The following is a 21,281-nucleotide window of genomic DNA, read 5'->3' on the forward strand; positions in this document are numbered from 1 at the left end:
CTCTTCGCCCCGGGACTCGCTGCAGCCGCCTTCCAGGGGCCCTTTGAGCTCCCAGTGCGCAGCCCTCCTCGGGCACCTCGGGCGGGCGTGGACTGGAGCCCGGAGCCCTCGCTTGAGCGCCCAGCGCGGGATTCTCGGTGGCACCTGCGGTTCCAAACTTCCCCACGATTAAGAATCACCTGGGCACTTGCTGAGGCGACGGCTTCCTGGGTAGTTTCTTATTTAGAGCCGGTTGTCGAGGGGTATATCTGGGTTGAAGCCTCGGCGCGATCCTTCCCCGCATCCTCGGGACCTGCACTCTCACTGATTGCCGGGGGACCGCAGTCTTAAGAGAGTTGTACTTTTCTTTTGTCCACCTCGAGTTTACTCCAGCTCAGGGCATTTACAAAATTCGGCACAATTCTGAGCACGAGCTTCCGCGGAGTTTGAGGTGTGAGATTGCTTGGGCCAATTTGCTACCGATACCTGTTTCCTCCCCCCACCCCAACCCCGCAAAAAGCAGTAAAGCTATTCCGGGGTTTCTGGCGGCTCGCTGGGTTCCAGGACTCTGTCGCATCTCCGCACCCTCCATCCCAAAATAAAGCCGGGTTGACCCGGTGCTGTCAGCATCTGAGGCGTGTCGGCTTTCACCCAGAGGGTGGGGATGCAGTCAGCGTGGGTAGGATGCAGGGCGGGTGATGGAGGGTGGAAAATGGGGACTTTGCTGCCTGTTTGCTGGAGAACCAATGTTGGTCTATATTTAAAACAAAACGTCTGGCTTCTACAGCTGGGACCAAAGACATTGTTTTCCAGTCTGCACATTCCGTGTATCTTAGTGATATTTATTTCTTTGGCCTAAGAAGCATTCTGCTATTCACTGTTTCTGAAAGAAAAGCAGTTCGCTGGAAAGGCAAGCTCCGTGCCCCAGTTATTTCTCTGAAAGGGTATGAAGCGATTCCACCAAACAGACCCTGGGAAAAAGAAAGTTATTTTTGCCCAGTCTTCCACACCCTAAAGGAAGGGTGGGAAATCAGCATGTGTAAAGGGCGGTGCCCCAAAAGGAAGTGGTGTTACACTCTAAAAGCAAGAATGACTTAAAGTTCTGTGTCCAAGTTCACTTTTTTACCTCTCCGATTGCAAAAGTTTTGTTTGTTTGTTTGTTTGTTTTTACCTCTCAATTGCAAAAGTTTGGTTTCAGAAGCGGTTTCAAAATGCAGACTGAAGAATAAACATTCAGTTTTCTGTGGATTCAGCTCTTTGGACGTCTAGGGCTTTAAATTTGTGTGTGTGTGTGTGTGTGTGTGTGTGTTTGTGTGTGTGTGTGTGTGTGTTTGTGTGTGTGTGTGTGTGTGAGAGAGAGAGAGAGAGAGAGAGAGAGAGAGAGAGAACGCGCGCGCGATACTCCACAATGTAATGAAGTATCTTAAGCCTTGCTCGTTTTGCTCCTTGCAGACACAGAAAGTAGTTTACTCCACAGCAAGTGTTCAAAGGACAGTGTTCTGTAATCTAGCATGGATCTAATTACCCAGAGAGAGGGATTTCTGACCATGAGACAGGTCACAGAATTACCAAAAGTGACTCGCACATTTACTTGAGAAACGGGTAAGCAGAAGTATCTCAGAAGCAGAGCAAATACTGATCTAAAGAAGGTTAATGACTGCAAAGAACACTTCATTCCACATTAGAACACTGTTCTTGTTAGCTGAGCTCGGTGGCTCACATCTGTAGTCCTGGTACTTTGGGGGGTCGAGGCAGGTGGATCAGCTGGGGTCAGGAGTTCAAGACCAGCTTGGCCAACATGGCGAAACCCTCTCTCTACTAAAAATACAAAAAATTAGCTGGGCATGGTGGCAGGCACCTGTAATCCCAGCTGCTTGGGAGACTGAGGCAGGAAAATCACTTGAATCGGGGGGCGGAGGTTGCAGTGATCCGTGATCGCACCACTGCACTCCAGCCTGAGCAACAGAATGAGACTCCATCTCAAAAAAAATAAAAAATAAAAAAACTGTTCTGGTCAAATGTTAACTTATTATTTAAAAAGTCCATGGATATAGAGACAAAAAGCAGATCAGTATTTGTCAGGGGCTGGTGAGAAGTGGGGCAGGAGAATCGCTTCAACCCAGGAAGCAGAGGTTGCAGAGAGTCTAGATTGTGCCATTGCCCTCCAGCCTGGGCAACACAAGTGAAACTCTGTCTCAGAAAAAAAGAAAATTGGCTGGATATGGTGGCTCACGCCTGTAATCCAAGCACTTTGGAGGCCAAGGCGAGTGGATCACCTGAAGTCAGGAGTTCAAGACCAGCCTGACCAACATGGTGAAACCCTGTCTATTAAAAAAAAAAAAAAGAAAGAAAATCAACATTAGACACTCTGAAACAAATAAAATACTAATGGCCTGGCAAGGTGTTTAATGAATATGGAGCTTCCTTTTGGAGTCATGAAAATGTTCTGGAACTAGAGAGTGGTGATAGTTGCACAGCATTGTGAATGCCACTGGATTGTAGACTTCAAGACAGCTAAAATGACAAATTTTATATGTATTTTACCACAATATAAAGACAGGCTTTGTGGTGTGCCTGCAGTCCCAGCTACTAGGGAGGCCGAGGCAGGAGGATAGTTGTTGCCCAGGAGAACAGACTGGGCAACATGGGGAGACCTTGTCTCAGAAATAAGTCCATGGGACATACCATTTAAGATTATTATTATTTTTTGAAATGAGGTCTTGCTTTGTTGCCCAGGCTGGAGTGCAGTGGTATGATCTCGGCTCACTGCAACCTCTGCCTCCTGGGTTCAAGCCATTCTCCTGCCTCGGCCTCTTGAGTAGCTGGGACCAGCCCCACCACACCCGGCTAATTTTTTGTATTTTTAGCAGAGACGGGGTTTCACCATGTTGGTCAAGATGGTCTCGATCTCCTGACCTCGTGATCCACCTGCCTCGGCCTCCCAAAGTGCTGGGATTATAGGTGTGAGCCACCGCACCTGGCCTATTATTATTTTGTTAATCTTTTTGAGACAGAGTTTGGTTCTGCTGCCCAGGCTGGAGTGCAGTGGTGCGATCTGGGCTCACTGCAGTCTCAGTCTGCTGAACTCAAGTGATTCTACCGTCTCAATCTCCTAAGTAGCCGGGACTACAGGCATATACCACCATGCCCAGCTAATTTTTGTATTTTTTGTAGAGATGAGCTTTTGCCATGTTGCTCAACCTGATCTTGAACTTCTGTGCACAAAGGATCTGCCTGCCTTGGCCTCCCAGAGTACTAGAATTACAGGTGTGAACCACCATACCCAGCCCATGTAAGATTTTTATAAGCCACTAATTGAATATAGTCATGCATTACATCATGATGTTTCATTCAGTGATGGGCCACATGTATGAAGGCGGTTTGTAAGATTACAATGGAGCTGAAAAATTCTCATTGTCTAATGATGTTTTGGTGATCCTGACCTGTGTAGGCCTAGACTAATGTGCTTATTTGTGTCTTAGTTTTTCCTACTCCTCTCCCCCATGTCTTAGTTTTTTTTGTTTTTTGAGATGGAGTCTCACTCTGTCACCCAGGCTGACGTGCAGTGGTGTGATCTTGGCTGACTGCAACCTCTGCCTCCCAGGTTCAATAATTCTCCTGCCTCAGTCTCCTGAGTAGCTGGGATCATGCGCCACCACGCTCAGCTAATTTTTGTATTTTTAGTAGAGACAAGGTTTCACCATGTTGGCCCGGCTGATCTCAAACTCCTGACCTCAGGTGATCTGCCTGCCTCAACTTCCCAAAGTGCTGAGATTACAGGCATGAGCTACTGTGCCCAGCCCATGTCTTAGTTTTTAACAAAATTTAAAAATTAAGAAAATTAGGTCGGGCATGGTGGCTTATACCTGTAATCCAGTACCAGTACTTTGGTAGACCAAGGTGGATGGATTACTTGAGGTCAGGATTTAGAGACTAGCTTGGCCAACATGTTGAAACCCCATCTCTACTAAATACATAAAAATTAGCTGGGCATAGTGGTGCACACCTGCAGTCACAGCTACTTGGGAGGCTGAGGAGGAGAATCACTTGAACCCAGAGGTGGAGGTTGCATTGAACTGAGACTGCATCACTGCTCTGCAGCCTGGGTGACAGAGTGAGTCTCTGTCTCAAAAAAAAAAAAAAATAAATAAATAAAAATTAAGAAAATTCAAAATAGAATAAGTTATAGAACAAGCTTATAAAATATTTTTGCACAGCTATACAGTGTGTTTTTGTTTTAAACTGTGTTGCTACAAAAGAGAAAGTTTTAAATAAGCAAAGTTTTAGATAATTACATTAAACTAAAATTATTGATGAAAGAAAATATTTTCTGTGTTTAGTGTAGTCCAAGTGTACGGTGTTTATGAAGTTTACAGTAGTGTACAGTAATGTCCTAGGCCTTGACATTTACTTACCATGTATTCACTGACTCACCCAGAGCAACTTCCAGTCCTTCAGTCTCCTTCCATGGTAAGTGCCCTTTACAAACATACCATCTTAAGTCTTTTATACTAAATGTTTACTGTACCTTTTCTATGTTTAGATATCTTTCTAAAATGATTATTATTTGTATTTTAAGTACAGAGGCAGGGTCTCACTGTTTTGCCCAGGCTGGTCTCAAACTCCTGCGCTCAAGTGATCCTCTCTCAGTTTCCCAAAGTGATGGGATTATAGGCATGAACCACCATACCTACCTTAGATATCTTAAAATACACAAAAGCATTGTGTTATAGTTGCCAGCAGCATTTGGTACAGTAATATGCTGTATAGGTTTGTAGCCTAGGAACAATAGGCCATACCATGTAGCCTAGGTATGTAGTATGCTATCCCATCTAGGTTTGTGTAAGAGTAAGCACTCTCTTCTTTCAATGTTTGTGATATGAAACTGTGCATTTCTCAGGTGTTTCTCAGAATATATCCCCATTGGTAAGCAGTGAATGACTGTACTTTGTAATTTTTTCTTTCTTTTTATTTTTCATTTATCTAGTCTAAAACATCCTGTTACAGCAGACTGTACTTTTTAATCGGTTAAAAGCTTTATGTTGATGGTCTTGGTTAATCTTCCAACTTTCAAGTAAACATTTCTTTTATCCCCATGACAAGGAAACTGAGGCAGAAAGGTTGACACAAGTAGTAGAACTGGTATTTGAATCCCAGAGAGTCTGACTGCAGAACTCTTAGCCACTTCCTTGTATTTCTACACAGAGAACTGACTCAGTGTACCTTACCTATATATTTCAAACTGTGAGTTGGATCAACAGCATTAAGAAAAAGTAGAGTAGAATGGACAAGATCAGTCAATGTAGTAAGGATAAATGTTTTGAGGAATTTCTGTGTAGGTTATATAGGTATAACTTGTTCTGTGTGCCCTGGCTCCAGATGTAAAATGCATTTCTTACTATGGGTTGTAGTCAAAAGTTTGAAAGGCTGTCCCTAGGGGATCCGCTTCAGGAGTTAATTTCTTTTTATTATTTATTTATTTATTTATTTGTTTGAGACGGAGTTTCACTTTTGTTACCCAGGCTGGAGTGCAATGGTGCGATCTTGGCTCACCCCAACCTCTGCCTCCTGGGTTCAGGCAATTCTCCTGCCTCAGCCTCCTGAGTAGCTGGAATTACAGGCACGCGCCACCATGCCCAGCTAATTTTTTGTATTTTTAGTAGAGACTGGGTTTCACCATGTTGACCAGGATGGTCTCGATCTTTTGACCTCGTGATCCACCCGCCTCGGCCTCCCAAAGTGCTGGGATTACAGGCTTGAGCCACCGCGCCTGGCCTTTTATTTTTTCTTAAGATATACATAATTAAAGAGAAGACAGAGTAGTGAGAACAAGGATGATGCTGAACTTAAAGAAATGAACCTCAAATAGTGGTGGTCTGGGTCTTAGAGCAACCTGGATGGCAGGGAGAAGGAAGGATACTGGTGGGAGATAGGAGTGAGTGGGAACCCACATCTTTAAGTCTATAAACAATTCTGCTCAATCCGGTTTATTTCTTTAGAGAGCATGAGTCGGTGGCCACTATATATTGTTTTTGGATAGGTACATACATACTGCTCTGAAGGTCACTTTTCTATGCTTGTAAACAAGATACAGGACTTTATATCTTTTATATATCTGTATTCTCTATATTAACTCCTGGTTAGTAATGTTGACTTCAGTGTTGTAAAATTTAGAATAAGTTGATATTTCACATTCTTCAAAATCCTTTTTTCACCCTCAGTTCTTCTTGTGTGGATTGATGCAAATTCCTGGTGTTCTGGGGAATTTGTTCAGTTTTCCCTACGATGCAGCATCTCTCCATGACTGTTGCCTTGTGTACCTTTTCTGTGCTTTCCAGTGCGTACATTACCATGGGAGAATCTGTGGTCACCTGTGACAGGGCTGTGTATGGTTATACAAGTCTCCCAGTATTGTTCGCTACAGACTGTAGCTCATGGGCTAGGAGAGAGGGCTGGAGGAGACGCTATCATCTCTCCCAGGAACTGGCTGTCCTTTGAGTCTAGCATCACAGGCTGATCCTTGGACCAGCTCAGACCAGCTCATCTTGTTATATTTCTATCCCATTTCAGTTTAGCCACATCCTACTTCTCTTACATATTCAAGGTGTTATCTTGGTGAGTTCTCCTTTCTATATAAGGTACCTTTTCTGTATTTCTACTATTCTTTTATTCAGAACCTATACTTAGTTTAATTGGAGAGTCTAGTATTCTCTGAGGGCCTTGCTCATCATGCCCCTATAAATGACCCTTCCAGGTATAAATGGGAACAGCCTTTCAGACAGCATTATCTACCAAGGATTAAATGGATATGACTGGTTCCATCAGTTGTTTTCTTTGTGAGTTTATGGGAACATGCAAGAGTCTTGACTCTGTCACATTTCTGGTTAAAGTATGTTTTAGCTTGTCTGCCAAGTCAGTTTTCATAAATCATGTTAACAGTTCAAAATTTGGGGAAGCATGTATGTAATCCAGCGTGAGGAGATGGCATTGGAGGTGACTGACTGTTTGCCTGTCAGGGCTGAGGAAGCACAGACAGTGACAGTGAGTCATATCCCCACCTCAACCATTTTCACTGGAAGATTATGTCTATTCGCTAAAGATAATGGGAGGCAATTAGATACTTTGCTTATACAAAAATGCATTTTAGACATCTCATACTGAAATGTGCTAGCAGTCACAAAAGCTTTTTCTTTTTGAATCATAAACCTCTCTGATTTATTAAATTAAGACAATTAAGACTGCTGTAGTGAACTAAGAATTTTAACAACTTCTAAGATGTGAAGGAGAACAAAAAGTTATTTACTATTCTCTCTTATATCATGAGTGAAAGGTGAGTTTATGTTCCAAGTTTTAAAGTATATTATAGAAATGTTCATCTCATCATTAAGAGGTACTGTTTTAGATGTGAGGCTCACTCAAATTTTGATCCGTTAATCATTTTTGTGTTTGGTTTGCTAATGAACATTTATATAGGACTTAGTTTTGTTTGTTGCCAGAAAGAGCACTGTGAATAAAGAAGAAAAAAATAACAAGGCACTTGAAATATTCTATGATTGGAATTTTGGACATGTCTAAGTGGAATGAAACAGTTAAGAAGTTATTGAGAAAGGAGGAGAAAAGCCAATCCTAACAGTTTCTTTTAAAAATAGATTGTCTAAGGCTGGACGTGGTGGCTCAAGCGTGTAATCCCAGCACTTTGGGAGGCCGAGATGGGCGGATTACCTGAGGTCGGTAGTTCAAAACCAGCTTGACCAATGTGGAGAAACCCCGTCTCTACCAAAAATACAAAATTAGCTGGGCGTGATGGTGCATGCCTGTAATCCCAGGTACTCAGGAGGCTGAGGAAGGAGAATCACTTGAACCCAGGAGGCGGAGGTTACGGTTAGTTGAGAGTGCACCATTGCGTTCCAGCCTGGGCAACAAGAACGAAACTCCGTCTCAGAAAAAAAAAAAAAAAGGATTATCTATAAACAGTTTTTCTGACACCAGAGGAAAAATCAATATGTATAATTTCACAATGGCAGAGAAAGCCATCATATTGGTACCTATACTAGTTTCCTAGGGCTGCTATCACCCACTACCACAAACTAAGTGATTTAAGGGACAGAAATAAACAGTCTCACAGTTCTAGAGACTAAAGTGAAAATCAAGGGGTCAGCAGAACCATACTCATTCCACACCTGTAGTGGGGAGGCTGTCCTTGCCTCTTCCTAGCTTCTGGCGGTGGCCATCAGTTGATGGTGCTCCTTGGTTTGCAGCTGCGCCAGTCCAGTGACTGCCTCTGTCAGTGTCCGCCTCTGTCAGTGTCCACAGTTTTGTTTTGTCTTACAACGATGTCTGTTGTATGAGGGAGGGGCCACTTTACTCCAGTATGCCTGTGTTAGTTTAGCTAATTACATCTGCAACAATCCTACTTCCAAATAAAGTCACATACTAAGATATGTGGGGTTTAGGACTTCAATATATCTTTTTTGGTGGTGGCATAATTCAACCTGTATTAGTACTAAATACTTTTATTCAGAAAAATTACTAGGACTCTTAGTACAGTTTCATTTACCATCAAGTACCAGGCACTTCCCTAAATGCTGGGAATGCAGGATGAGCAAAACCAGGTATAGTTCCTGCCTTCATGGAAGTTATAGTCTAGCAGGTAGAATCACATGAAGTAGAAATGTATTGTGAGATTAAGGAATGTGATGATAAATGAAAACACAGCTTAGTGAGAGCGCTTGGCATAAGAACTTGCCCAGTGCTGGGAGATGGGAGCATGAATGGGTGAAGCGATGCTTACACCAGCTGATGTCAGAGTAACAAATACTGCTAATTGCTGACTTTGTGCTAAACACTGAGTTTTTATATGTGTACCTCATTTGATCTACACAGTAGCATGATGGGGTAGGCAATATCATTCCTGTTTTATAGATAAGGAAACTGGGGCACAAAGAAAACTTTTCCAAGACCGTATCTTCAAAGTGGTGGAGCTGAGAGGATGATAGAGAATGAGAATCATTGTAGTCTTTGACATTCAATTTAATTAAATTAATTAATTTTTTGAGACGGAGTTTCACTCTTGTTACCCAGGCTGGAGTGCAATGGCGTGATCTCGGCTCACCGCAACCTCCACCTCCTGGGTTCAGGCAATTCTCCTGCCTCAGCCTCCTGAGTAGCTGGGATTACAGGGACGCGCCACCATGCCCAGCTAATGTTTTGTATTTTTTAGTAGAGACGGGGTTTCACCATGTTGACCAGGATGGTCTCAATCTCTTGACCTCATGATCCACCCGCCTCGGCCTCCCAAAGTGCTGGGATTACAGGCTTGAGCCACCGCGCCCGGCTCAATTTAATTTTAATAATAATATTTTAATAATTTATTTGAATCCTTTCTTACCTCTTGCCCACCTATCCCTGCTTTTGTATTTTCTCTGCTGTTTGCTGTGTCCACCTCTAGAAACCCTTCTATGCCTGGGCATTCCCCACCAGCCTCATTTGGCAGTGGTTTCTATATGAAGACTATAATTCGAATGTGGCAGTTGGTTGAGCAGACTGCAGTGTTAAAACTTACCAGGAGAGGGCAACTGTCGAATCATTGGATCCCAGATGATGAATCCTGGATTATGTGAACAATTCTCAGTTCCAGGTTATGCCAACAAATATGTTTCCTATGGTTATAAATTTGCTAGAGTCTGTAATTATTAGATCAGGGGATAATATGGACCGGGTTACGCAAAGAGTATCTGAACCAAGGTAAATCTATTACATTCAAGGCCAAGAGGACATTCATTTACTAGAATTTTAGTCTGTTGGAGCCCATTAGTAGCAGTATTTATTTATTGAGAGAGAGAGTCTTGCTCTGTCTTCCAGGCTGGAGTGCAGTGGGCCGATCTCGGCTCACTGAAACCTCCCCCTCCCAGGTTCAGGTGATTTTCCTGCCTCAGCCTTCTGAATAGGTGGGATTACAGGTGGCCACCACCTCACCTGGCTAGTTGGTATATTTTTAGCAAAGACAGGGTTTCACCATGTTGGTCAGGCTGGTCTCAAACTCGAGACCTTAAGTGACTGGCCCACCTCGGCCTCCTAGTGTGTTGGAGTTACAGGCATGAGCCACTGCATGCAACTAGAAACATACAATATTTGTCCTTCATGTCTGGCTTATTTTACTTTGCAAAATGTCTTCAGGGTTCATCCACATTAAAAACATTTTTTTTTTTTTTTGAAATGGGTTTTACTCCTCTATCAAGGCTGGAGTGAATTGGCACCATCTCGGCTCACTGCACTCTGCCCTCTGGGTTCAAGCGATTTTCTTTACTCAGCCTCCTGAGTAGCTGGGATGACAGGTGCCCATCACCACACTTGGCTTATTTTTGTATTTTCCCTAGAGATGGGGTTTCACCATGTTGGCTAGGTTGATCTTGAGCTCCTGACCCTGTGATCTGCCCACCTTGGCCTCCCCGAAGTGCTGGGATTACAGGCATGATCCACCGCACCTGTCCTACAATAACAACTGGCCGACTTACCTCCTAGCTTGTCCTGCTCTGATTCATTCATGCCAAAGTGATTTCTCTAAAATCAAGTAAGTTATTTCCTTGCAAAAACAATTCACCGATTTTCTGTTGTCTTTCCTCACCATTGCTGAGAGGTCTTCTTGTGTTGTAGCCTCTTGCTACATTTTTGGCTTTTTTTTTCTTATCTTCCATCACATTGCCTCACACAGGCAGGTTAGTATTTTAGTTTAGTGTGTAGTTTAGTGCAGAGTTAATCCTCAGAAACCACTCTGTCTGATTCCCTCACTGGAGTTGGAAACCCAGCTGAAGGTCCTGAGGTTTATTCTTTTACAATGTTTGGCCTTTATTATCTGCCCTCCTCCTCTAATTTATCTTACTATCATTTTTATTTTTGGTTGGGAACGGTGGGGAGGTGGCTGCCTGCCTCTGTTTATCAACACCTATTGCTTATGGAAAGTTCTGTGAACAAGCAGCCAGGTTTAGGTTAGGAAACTGGCTGTGGCTGAGTTCCAGGTGAATTTTTCGAGGTCCAGTTGGTCCAAATGTTTGTGACATGCAGTCCCAAGAGGCCTTGGCTCTTGCTGTGAAGTGTGATGTGTTTTATATATCACACATTAGTTTTTATTTGTCCTAAGTAGGAATCAGAGCTGAGTTCAACAGAGGCCATTGGCAAACATCCCAAACAAGGAATCCCTCACTAAAATAGCTTAAAATATAATTATGCTGATGTGGTCTGTGCATTTGTGGTTTGGTGTTCATTAGCAGCAATGAAGGGCTCCACAGGCCTGGAATTCGGATGAGAGGCTTTAGCTCAGTTGACTTTAAGGGAGCGCTGCAGTAGATCATACCCATCTTACTGACCCTACTGTTAATCTTTTATGGCATAGAGGGCCCTGGAGGTGTGCCTCTATGATGGCCCATGGAAAACAGTCTGCCCTTAGGCGTCAATGAATTTTGCTGATAGCCTCCAGCTGTTAGTGCTGTCAGGCTTTGCCTCCTTGGAGGCCATGCTTATCCTATACTGGGTGTCCTTAAATTTTGGTGACATCGCTTTCTCCTCTTCTACCCCTCCTCCACCACAGTAAACACAGCTTTTTGAGGGCTGGGGCCATTTACAAGTGAAATCGTTTATAAAAAGGAAGTTTGCATCTTTCAACTTCACATTGAGTGTGTTGGAAATTCTGTTCACTGACCTAATTCTAAATCTACTTGGTGTTTCTTAAACTAGTTTACTATGTCAACAAAGATTTGTCCTGCTGTATTGGGAAGAACGGCTAGCCTGGGCTAGTCATAGCATCCACATCCATGCTAACTGGTTTATAAACTTAGGTAGGCAAGTCACTTGGCCATTCTGGGTCTGGTCTGAAGGGAGAGGCAGTAGGACTAGGAGTTGGGTTGTCATGCCAAGGTCTCTGAGCATGGGTGTGTCTGTCAGAATTGTCATTGTTCACTCTGTTGACTTCCAGCAGCTGACAGGCAAGGCCCTAGCAAGCTCTTCAGCCTCCTTTCCTTGCTAAAGGTGCTGTTTTCCCTTGAAATGGTCAAGCCCTGCAAATAGTTTCTATAGTAACAGTTCTCTCTCTTTTTTCTTATGATGGAGATTTTTGAAAAGATTTCTTATCTAAATGTTCTTGAGATCTGTGGTCTCCTTTGATTAGACAGAGCCTTTATTTAAAGACTTCCCCCCTCACCAAGGATATTGTTACTTCTTCCAAAAGACTAACCAATTGTTAGTTTTAGTAGCGCTTGAAGTTTTAGTTTATTAATAAAGCTTCATATAGACTAGAAAAGGAGTGGTTGGGTAGAATAGTAATACCAAGAAAACTAATATTCACTGTTGCTATCATGTAGTTTTAAACTTTAATTTTTTATTATGTAAAACCTTCAAACATAAAAGTAGATAAAATTATATAATGGACACTATATACTTGCCACCTAGATTGAAAACTAACATTCTGCCGTGTTCGCATAGTTTATTCTTTTACTGATAGTAAATCAGAGACACATTTAGAGGTAAAATGCTACCCTAAAAGGTGTTTTTCATAATAATTTACTCCATCCTCTGTAAAATTAACTTTTTATTCCTTCATATCATCTAATACCTAATATATATTTACATTTCCCCAGGTGTCTCAGGTGTCTTTTACTAACGATTTTTTCCAGCGAGGACCCACTCAAGGTTCTTACATTTGCATTTGACAATCATGTTTTAATCTTGAATAGCACCCACCACCCCAACCCCTGCCACTGCCTTATCAGAGAGGTCAGTTGTCTTGTAAGGTATTTCATTCACCCTTGTGATTTGTATGATTATTTTTTCTAGTTTTCACTTAACTTCTCTGTCTCCCATACTCTTCCTAACTGCAAATCAGGTCTAAAGACCTCGCTAAATTTGTGGAAAACATTTTTAGCAGGAATGCTGTATACTTCATGCACTGTCACAACTGGGAGGCACCAAGTATTTGGATCTTGAAGATTTAAAGACTTGCAATTGGTTTTTAAAAACACTGTTTCACTGGTTTTCTAGGATAAACTTCTCTAGAGAAGTTCCTTTTTTAAAAAATGCTTTTTTTATTAGTTTGAAGATTTAATGGGATTTTCTTTTCCCCTGAAATTCTTCCAGTTTGATTTAAAAAGTAAAGGTCAATGTAGCATTAAATTTCTGAATTTTTCCTCATATAAGCCAAATAAATAGTTGGTGAAACAGTATTTAGTGACCAATGTGCCCACCTTGGCTCCGGCAGTCTCTGGACATTAGACCATTCTTTCTCTTCTGCTCTCCTGGTTGACAGGTTTGACCCTTTCCTCTCCTTCAACTCCTATGTTTATAACTGATTTTACTTTTCTTTTAAAAAATCAGATTTGCTGTCTTCTTTTGCTTTCATCAGCTCTGGGCCTTGTCTAGCCTTAACCCAGCGTGAAAAGTCAGGCTCTGGGTTGACTTCAACCTATGGTAATCCCTGACGTGTGTTTGTTGAAGGCGAGCTCTCCCCTTCAGTCCATACTTTTAGTAGGTTAAATTCAGCCCAAGATTTAGGCTGTGGTCTGGAGTCAGAATCTAGCTCTGTGGTCAAAATCTAGCTCTCCCACCAGCTGGTTGGCTTTTCTTCAGCAGTCAGCTATTGTTTCCAAATGACAGTATCCATTTCCTCATCTGTAAAGTGGGGACAATAACTGGTTTTGATTAATGCAGAGTTGTGGTAAGGCTTGAAAGAAATCACAAACTAAATGTAAAATTGAATTTGAAAAATGCTGTTCAAGCAGGAACTCGCATCTAGGAACCAAATGAATGGAGTCCAGAAATCTAGATGTTTATGCCCAAGAAAAACAGGATTTTATCCAGCACTTCTCCTAGATTATCAGGGTGCTGACGGAGGATGAGATGGGACACCCAGAGACAGGAGGTGCTATTTCCTGGCTCAAAGAGGTCCTGGAGTACACTGCTGCTGGCGACAAGTACCACTAGGGTTTGATGGTGCTAGTAGCATTACAGAAGCTGGCAGAGCCCAGGAAACAGGATGCCAATAGTCTTCAGCAGGTCCTTACTGGGCTGCTGTGTGGAACTGCTGCAAGCTTGCCTTTTTTTTTTTTTTAAATACAGAGTCTCACTCTGTTGCCCAGGATGATTTTTTTTTTTTTTTTTTTTTTTTCGGAGATGGAGTTTTGCTCTTGTTACCGGAGCTGGAGTGCAATGGCGCGATCTCGGCTCACCGCAACCTCCACCTCCTGGGTTCAGGCAATTCTCCTGCCTTAGCCTCCTGAGTAGCTGGGATTACAGGCACACGCCACCATGCCCAGCTAATTTTTTGTATTTTTAGTAGAGACGGGGTTTCACCATGTAGACCAGGATGGTCTCGATCTCTTGACCTCATGATCCACCCACCTTGGCCTCCCAAAGTGCTGGGATTACAGGTGTGAGTCACTGTGCCTGGCCCGGATTCAAGTGATTCTTGTGCCTCAGTCTGCAGAGTAGCCAGGACTACAGCCACATTCCACCACACCCAGCTATTTTTTGTATTTTTGGTAGAGACGGGGTTTTGCCATGTTGGCCAGGCTGGTCTTGAACTCCTGACCTCAGGTGATCCACCTGCCTTAGCCTCCCAAAGTACTGGGATTATAGGTGTGAGCCACCATGCCTGATGCTGCAAGCTTTCTTCCTGGTGGCAGACGACATCATGGATTTGTTCCTCACTTGCTGGGGGCAGATCTGCTTGTATCAGAAGCCAGGTGTATGTTTGAATGCCATCAATGATACTATGCTTCTGGAAGCATGTGTCTATCACCTGTTGAAGCTTATTACCTGAACTTGATAGAGCACTTCCTGCAGAGTTCCTGTTAGACTGAGAGCAGGCAGACCCTGGACCTCAGCACAACCCCCTAGGGCAATGTAGATCTTGACCGATTCACTGAAAGGAGGTACAGATCTACTGTCAAGTATAAAACAGCTTTCTACTCATACCTTCCTGAAGCTGCAGCCATGTCTGTGGCAAACTTCAATGGGGAGAAGGAGTGGGCCAGCACAGGCCAATGACAGGAAGATCCTGCTGGAGTTGAGAGTTGCTTCAGATTCAGGATGATTACCTTGACCTCTTTGGGGACCCCAGTGTCACCACCAGCAGAGTTTGTACTCACATCCAGGACAACAAATGACAACAAATACAGCTGACGGACAGTTCATTGTCTGCAACGGGCCACTCCAGGACAGCACCAGATCCTGCAGGAGAATTAAAGGCAGAGGGGGACTGAGAAGGTGGCCTTGGTGGAGGCATTGTATGAGGAGCTGGATCTGCAGGGTATGTTCTTGCAGTATGTGGAAGGTGGTTACAGCCACCTTATGGGTCTCATCGAGCAGTGTGTTTCACACCTGCCCCAGCCACCTTCCTGGGGCTCGTGTGCAAAATCTCCAAGCGGAAAGAGCAACCTAGAGACTGCAAGGGCAGGGAGAGGAGGCACTCAATGAATTACTGTGTAACCTTAAAAAGAAAAAAGAAAAATGCTCTAAGATAGAAGGGAATCTGGTTTCTGTTCCATGCATAGACCTCTACCAGCTTTTTTCCTTTTCTTGTTTCCTACTTCTATATCTTATCTTAATTGGTACTTTTCTTCCTTCTCCTTTCTAGGAAACCTCTCCACCTTTCCTTCTACTCAAACTTTAGGCCTGGGTAAAATTTTAATCTTCAATACAATCACATTGTTTTCTCTCAGCCTGCAAGTTTTCTTTCTTTCTTTCTTTTTTTTTTTTTTTGAGACAGAGTTTCACTCTTGTTACCCAGGCTGGAGTGCAATGGCACGATCTTGGCTCACCGCAACCTCCGCCTCCTGGGTTCAGGCAATTCTCCTGCCTCAGCCTCCTGAGTAGCTGGGATTACAGGCACGTGCCACCATGCCCAGCTAATGTTTTGTATTTTTAGTAGAGACGGGGTTTCACCATGTTGACCAGGATGGTCTCGATCTCTTGACCTCATGATCCACCCGCCTCGGCCTCCCAAAGTGCTGGGATTACAGGCTTGAGCCACCGCGCCCGGCCAAGTTTTCCTTTATGTGAACTGTCAGAATATTTGCCATTCTCCAAATATTTTTACACCTAGGTTTCTTATTTCTGAAGATCTCAAATTGCTTGAGGTCATGGTTTGATAGATTGGTGTTCAGCTCAGAACTGTGAAAACTTGATTGTGTTACCCTAGACACCGATTTCTAATGAGTTAGCTATAGGATGCAACTGGTTTCTTAAGTGATATTTTTCTAGGAGGTGGTTCAGCTTTCTGATGTGAGGTCCTCACAAATTTCTAAAATTTGCTTCAGCAAAAAGTAAAGGTGGATCCTTTACGTGGGTCTTTCCTGCCCCACCTTCTTTAGGTAGAGTTGGCTCCAGTTTACTCCTTGTTTCGGCCTCCACCCCACCACTGCTCCATCCGGCTATGTACAGGCCTCATGGTGTTCCGCAGGAATGACATGGTAATTGTAGTGAGGGTTATAGTGAGGAATTGCCCACTGTTTGGCTTTGCTAAACAGCAAATTTGGACCAGGAGTGGTTCTGTTTTTAACCCTTATGTACCCTAAGCTCTCAAGCCTGTATGCTGCCACCTCAGCCGGTCATCAGAATCACTTAGATTTTAGAGACTTATCCTGGGTTCATCAATACACATAGTAAATCAGGTTTTTGCTGGGTGGCTTGGGACGCTGTATTTTCCAAAGCTCCCTATGATTGGCTGTATTTGGGAGCTCCTGTTCTGAAGGATGATCCCTTATCTCTTCATCTGTCACTAATGATGGTGGCTTGCGCACTCTGATGGTACTTACTTGGATGGGATTACAGATAGTTTCGTAACATCCATCTGTATGAAATCTCATGGTATAAGTCAATGTAGGATGATAAGGGATGAGCCTATTAGAGGCTTTTGAAGCAAATGGATAGTTTAATCAGATTGGTGTGTTTTTCTCTTTAGAAATGCTGTGAACCAGACCTTGTTATCACCATCTGTTGTGTAAATTCCATTTTCGGTTTAACAGCTGGATTGTGAAAGATACACAAAATTATCCGTTTAAAAAACTAAATTTGGCAAGTGTATGTTTTTAAAAATGATTCCTTGAATACGCTGTTTTGATTCCTTAGACAGTTTTTAAGGCTCTAATTTTGGTCTTCCAGAAATATTCAGAGTAGTAAACTGAGACCACAAAGGAGAATTTTTTGGCTTGGATGACTTTGAGAGTTAATAATAAGGTACATGATTGGCAGCCTTCAGTTTTGTCCAGGAATCAATCTTAACAGTTTAAAACAGGTACTTTCCCCTTACCTCAGTACAGAGAGGCCCTGGCCACTGCCATGGACGTCTCAAAAGCTGAGCAGTGGGGCAGAAGAGGAACTTGTAATTTGGCATCAGTGTCCAACACCCGTGAGTTGTGCAAACCAGGACCCTGGGAGTCATGTTAAGCTTCTCTTCTATCATCCTCTTAACTGAGGACACTGAAGCCCAGGTCACACAATCGGCACAAAGCTTGCACTGGAACTTGGGTCTCGACCCTTTGCACTCCTTGTACTTTACCATTCTGCATCTTGAACCACTGTTTATGTGGTTCCCCTAAGAGCCAGTAAAGTAATTGCATCTGGGTGGAGAGAGTAGATGTGCTTTCACTTTCTCATTTCATTATTTCTACATCCTACCAATAAACTTCCATGAATATTACTGTTGTAATGAGGAGCAAAATGTTAGTAAAGATAACTTTATATGTGAAAACTTGAACTCTTGCCAAGAAACGTAGTGTTCGTGACAAGGCTGGCTGAGAGGATGAGAATAGCTCACCAGTACTGGGTTGGCTGAAGGAAACATGCATGTCGGTGCTATTTTGAGGGCAGCTGAGAACATCTATTTCGATAGCTTTGGCTATATTTTAATAGCTAAGAGCAACATATGAATTTGTCTTTGCCAAAGATGAAGGGAGTGAAAATTTCCAAAATAACCAAACTTTTACTTTTTTTTTTTTTTTTTTTTTTTTTTTGCAATGCATTAGGTCTTTCCTGCTGACAAAACTACAGTTCATGAAATAAGTTTGTGGAGCATATCAAAGCTGTGCGGCAGCCCGCGCACTCCAGCAGATGGTGTGACTGGGTGTCTAGTCGTCTTAGTTTCCGCCATTGTGTCAGTCTGTGGAATGTTTGGGTTCATGCTTATTTTGGCCAAGTTTTCCAAACTCTGTCTTGGTGAGCGCAAAAAGCTGTGAGTGTCGGAAGCTCTAACAAGAGGTGTACTCATGATGAAAGTGAAAGCAGAGAGAGTGATTTTTTTTTCTCTCTCTCTTTGAATTTGCTTTAACATTGCTCTTACTTGTAGGGTAAGTTTTTCAAACAGGCAGTAGAAGGCAAAACATCTTAATGCCATCTTCAAGGCGGAAGACTTTGAGTTGCAGGGTGTGATTTAGGGAGGGTTTTGAAGGAGTTGGCAGCCCTGTGTGAGGCTAGCTGGGTCTTCTTCTTGTGTACTCTCCTTGCCCTCCTCCTTTAGCCCCTCCATGCAAAGGTAACCTACTTTTTAATGGTTTTTTTTTTTTTTTTTTTTTTTAACGGGAAAAAACAAAATGCCAGCCTGTGTATAGACACCTTAATTTTAAAAACATTTTTATTAATGAAATGTCCCAAATATACAAGATGTTATGAAGAACAAGTTTAATCAAAATGCATTGGGTTTTAACAAATCTTTTTTTTTTTTTTTTTTTTTTTTTTTTTTTTGAGACCGGAGTTTCGCTCTTGTTACCCAGGCTGGAGTGCAATGGCACGATCTCGGCTCACCGCAACCTCCGCCTCCTGGGCTCAGGCAATTCTCCTGCCTCAGCCTCCTGAGTAGCTGGGATTACAGGCACGTGCCACCATGCCCAGCTAATTTTTTGCACTTTTAGTAGAGACGGGGTTTCACCATGTTGACCAGGATGGTCTCGATCTCTCGACCTCGTGATCCACCCGCCTCGGCCTCCCAAAGTGCTGGGATTACAGGCTTGAGCCACCGCGCCCGGCAACAAATCTTAATATTTGTTTACGCTCCCTAGTTATCACTTCCTGATCCAGTTATCGTCTCACTACAGAGGTAACCACTATCCTGAATTTGGTCCCTTATTTTTTTGAGATGGAGTCTTGTTCTGTTGCCTAGGCTGGAGTGCAGTGGAGTGATCTTGGCTCACTGCAACCTCCGCCCCATGGGTTCAACTGATTCTCTTGCCGCAGCCTCCCGAGTAGCTGGGATTACAGGCATGCACCATCACACCTGGCTAATTTTGTATTTTTAGTAGAGACGGGGTTTCTCCATGTTGGTCAGGCTCCTCCTGAACTCCGGCCTCAGGTGATCTGCCTGCCTCGACCTGCCAAAGTGCTGGGATTGCAGGTGTGAGCCACTGTGCCGGCCACTTTCATGTCTGTTTTTGTACTTTAATTTTCTCTGTATGTTTACAAACAACAGGTAACATTGTTTCTACTTAATTTAAATGGCTTATACTCTACATATCCTTCTGCTACATGCTTGTTACACTGAATATCCTTTTAAGGATTTAGAAATGCAGCCCAAATTTACTCACTTTCATATCTGAGTTGTTTTTTTTTTTTTGAGTCCTTAATCTGCAATGGGTTTTCAATGGGGGTCGTATTTTATTGTGAGTTTACCCAAACTGGGTAATTACTCTTCGGATTCATATTTCTCTATTTTTACTATTACCCACAAGAGTGTGGTGACTTTTTTTTTTTTTTTTGACATGCTATTGCTCTCTTGCCCAGGCTGGAATGCAGTGGTGCGATCTGGACTCACTGGAACCTTCACCTCCCAGGTTCAAGTGATTCTTGTGCCTCAGCCTCCCAGGCAGCTGGGACTACAGGTATATGCTACCACACCCAGCTAATTTTTGTATTTTTAGAAGAGATGGGTTTTCACTATGTTGGCTAGGCTGGTCTCAAACTCCTGGCCTCAATTGATCCAACTGCCTTGGCCTCCCAAAGTGCTGGGATTACAGGTGTGAACCACTGTGGACAGCTGAAAATTCTTATGTTCCCTTGGCTACATGAATTTCTTTGGAGTCCCCTCATTTAAAAATGTATTTTAAGGAATTGACTTGGTCCAGCATTGCGGCTCAAACCTGTAATTCTAGCACTTTGGGAGGCTGAGATAGGAGGATTGCTTGAGCCCAGAAGTTCAAGATCAGTCTGGGCAATATAATGAGACCCTGTCTCAACAAAAAATAAAAAAATAGTCCCAGCTCCTGGGGAGGCCAACGTGGGAGGATTGCTTGAGTCTGGGAGATGGAGGCTGCAATGAGCTGGGATTGCACTGCTGCACTCCAGCCTAGGTGACAGAACAAGACCTTGTCTTGAAAAAGAATGAATCATAGGTAAAGTCAGACATATTAATTGGATAAACGTGGAAGATCTCTGTTTAACTCCAATGTTGTGCATGGCATTACAGGGAACTGTGTAGAAACTCTAAAGCCTTCAGATACCATGCTTAACCCAGCAGCTTATAGCCCCGTGTGTTTGGCGGACATGAGCACAACTAATCATGGGAGTAGGCATGATGAAATACAGGCTTTATGTTGGTGGAAGCAGCTCTGATGTTAGATGGTACTACGAAGGTCTGGACCATTCTCCACCAAATCAGGATAGGCTTCCTTGTTAGACCTTGAGTTGATTTAATTTCAGCCAAAAGCAAAGAGGCGTGATGCCCTAGACACTTCTCTCTGTCTTTTCTTAATTCTAAAACCAGTAGGCAGACTCCATTAGCTCTTTTCTGTCCTTTAGAATGGATGCATACTCAAATGTTCCAAGTCATCTTCCACTTTCTTTTAACGCTGTTCTTCCAGGAAGACACATCCAGTGTAAATTCCAGCTTCCTCTAACAGCTGCAGTTGTTGGTGCTGATCACCAAATATCCCAGACAGCATTAATTCCTATATCGTGCGTTCAAAGGGAAGTCCATTGGACGGAAATTTCCTTTTGAGGAAATCTTTCCCAGGGTTTCCTTTTACCTCTTTCCCTCACTTTCTCCCTAGCAGAAACAGGTCTGTTTGTCCTTAAATATATATATCTTTGTATTTGAGAAGGCACATTTTGAAGAGATGAAAGGTACTATGTAGCAGCACAAAACAGGGAATAGTTCAAACCAGGGGCATTCTGATTCTTAGACCTGGAGCATCAGGATCTTCTGGGAACTTGTTAGCAATGCAAATTCTCACATCTACCCAGACCACCTGAAACAGAAACCCTATGGGTGTGGCCTAGAGGTTTGTGTCTTAACAGGCCCACTGGGGGAGTCTGGAAACTCCTGTTTC

At 43.1% G+C, this 21,281-nt stretch overlaps 1 protein-coding gene and 1 pseudogene across 3 annotated transcripts in view; both read left to right on the forward strand.

Moving 5' to 3' along the window:
* Positions 1–21,281, forward strand: part of GCH1 (GTP cyclohydrolase 1) — a 53,130-nt gene that overhangs the window by 714 nt on the left and 31,135 nt on the right. The window contains exon 1 of one of the 3 annotated variants that reach the window (XM_074393922.1): positions 18,035–18,180. The exons of the other annotated variants lie outside the window; for them this stretch is intronic. Within the exon in view, the coding sequence (XP_074250023.1) occupies positions 18,132–18,180 (49 nt within the window). The 5' untranslated portion in view covers positions 18,035–18,131. Of the gene's footprint in view, positions 1–18,034; positions 18,181–21,281 lie in introns of those variants that run through there. 3 annotated transcript variants of the gene reach the window in all.
* LOC141583619 (farnesyl pyrophosphate synthase pseudogene) lies at positions 1,329–15,827 on the forward strand (annotated as a pseudogene).

The sequence above is a fragment of the Saimiri boliviensis genome, chromosome 2 (assembly GCF_048565385.1).
Source record: "Saimiri boliviensis isolate mSaiBol1 chromosome 2, mSaiBol1.pri, whole genome shotgun sequence".
Lineage (NCBI taxonomy): Eukaryota > Metazoa > Chordata > Mammalia > Primates > Cebidae > Saimiri > Saimiri boliviensis.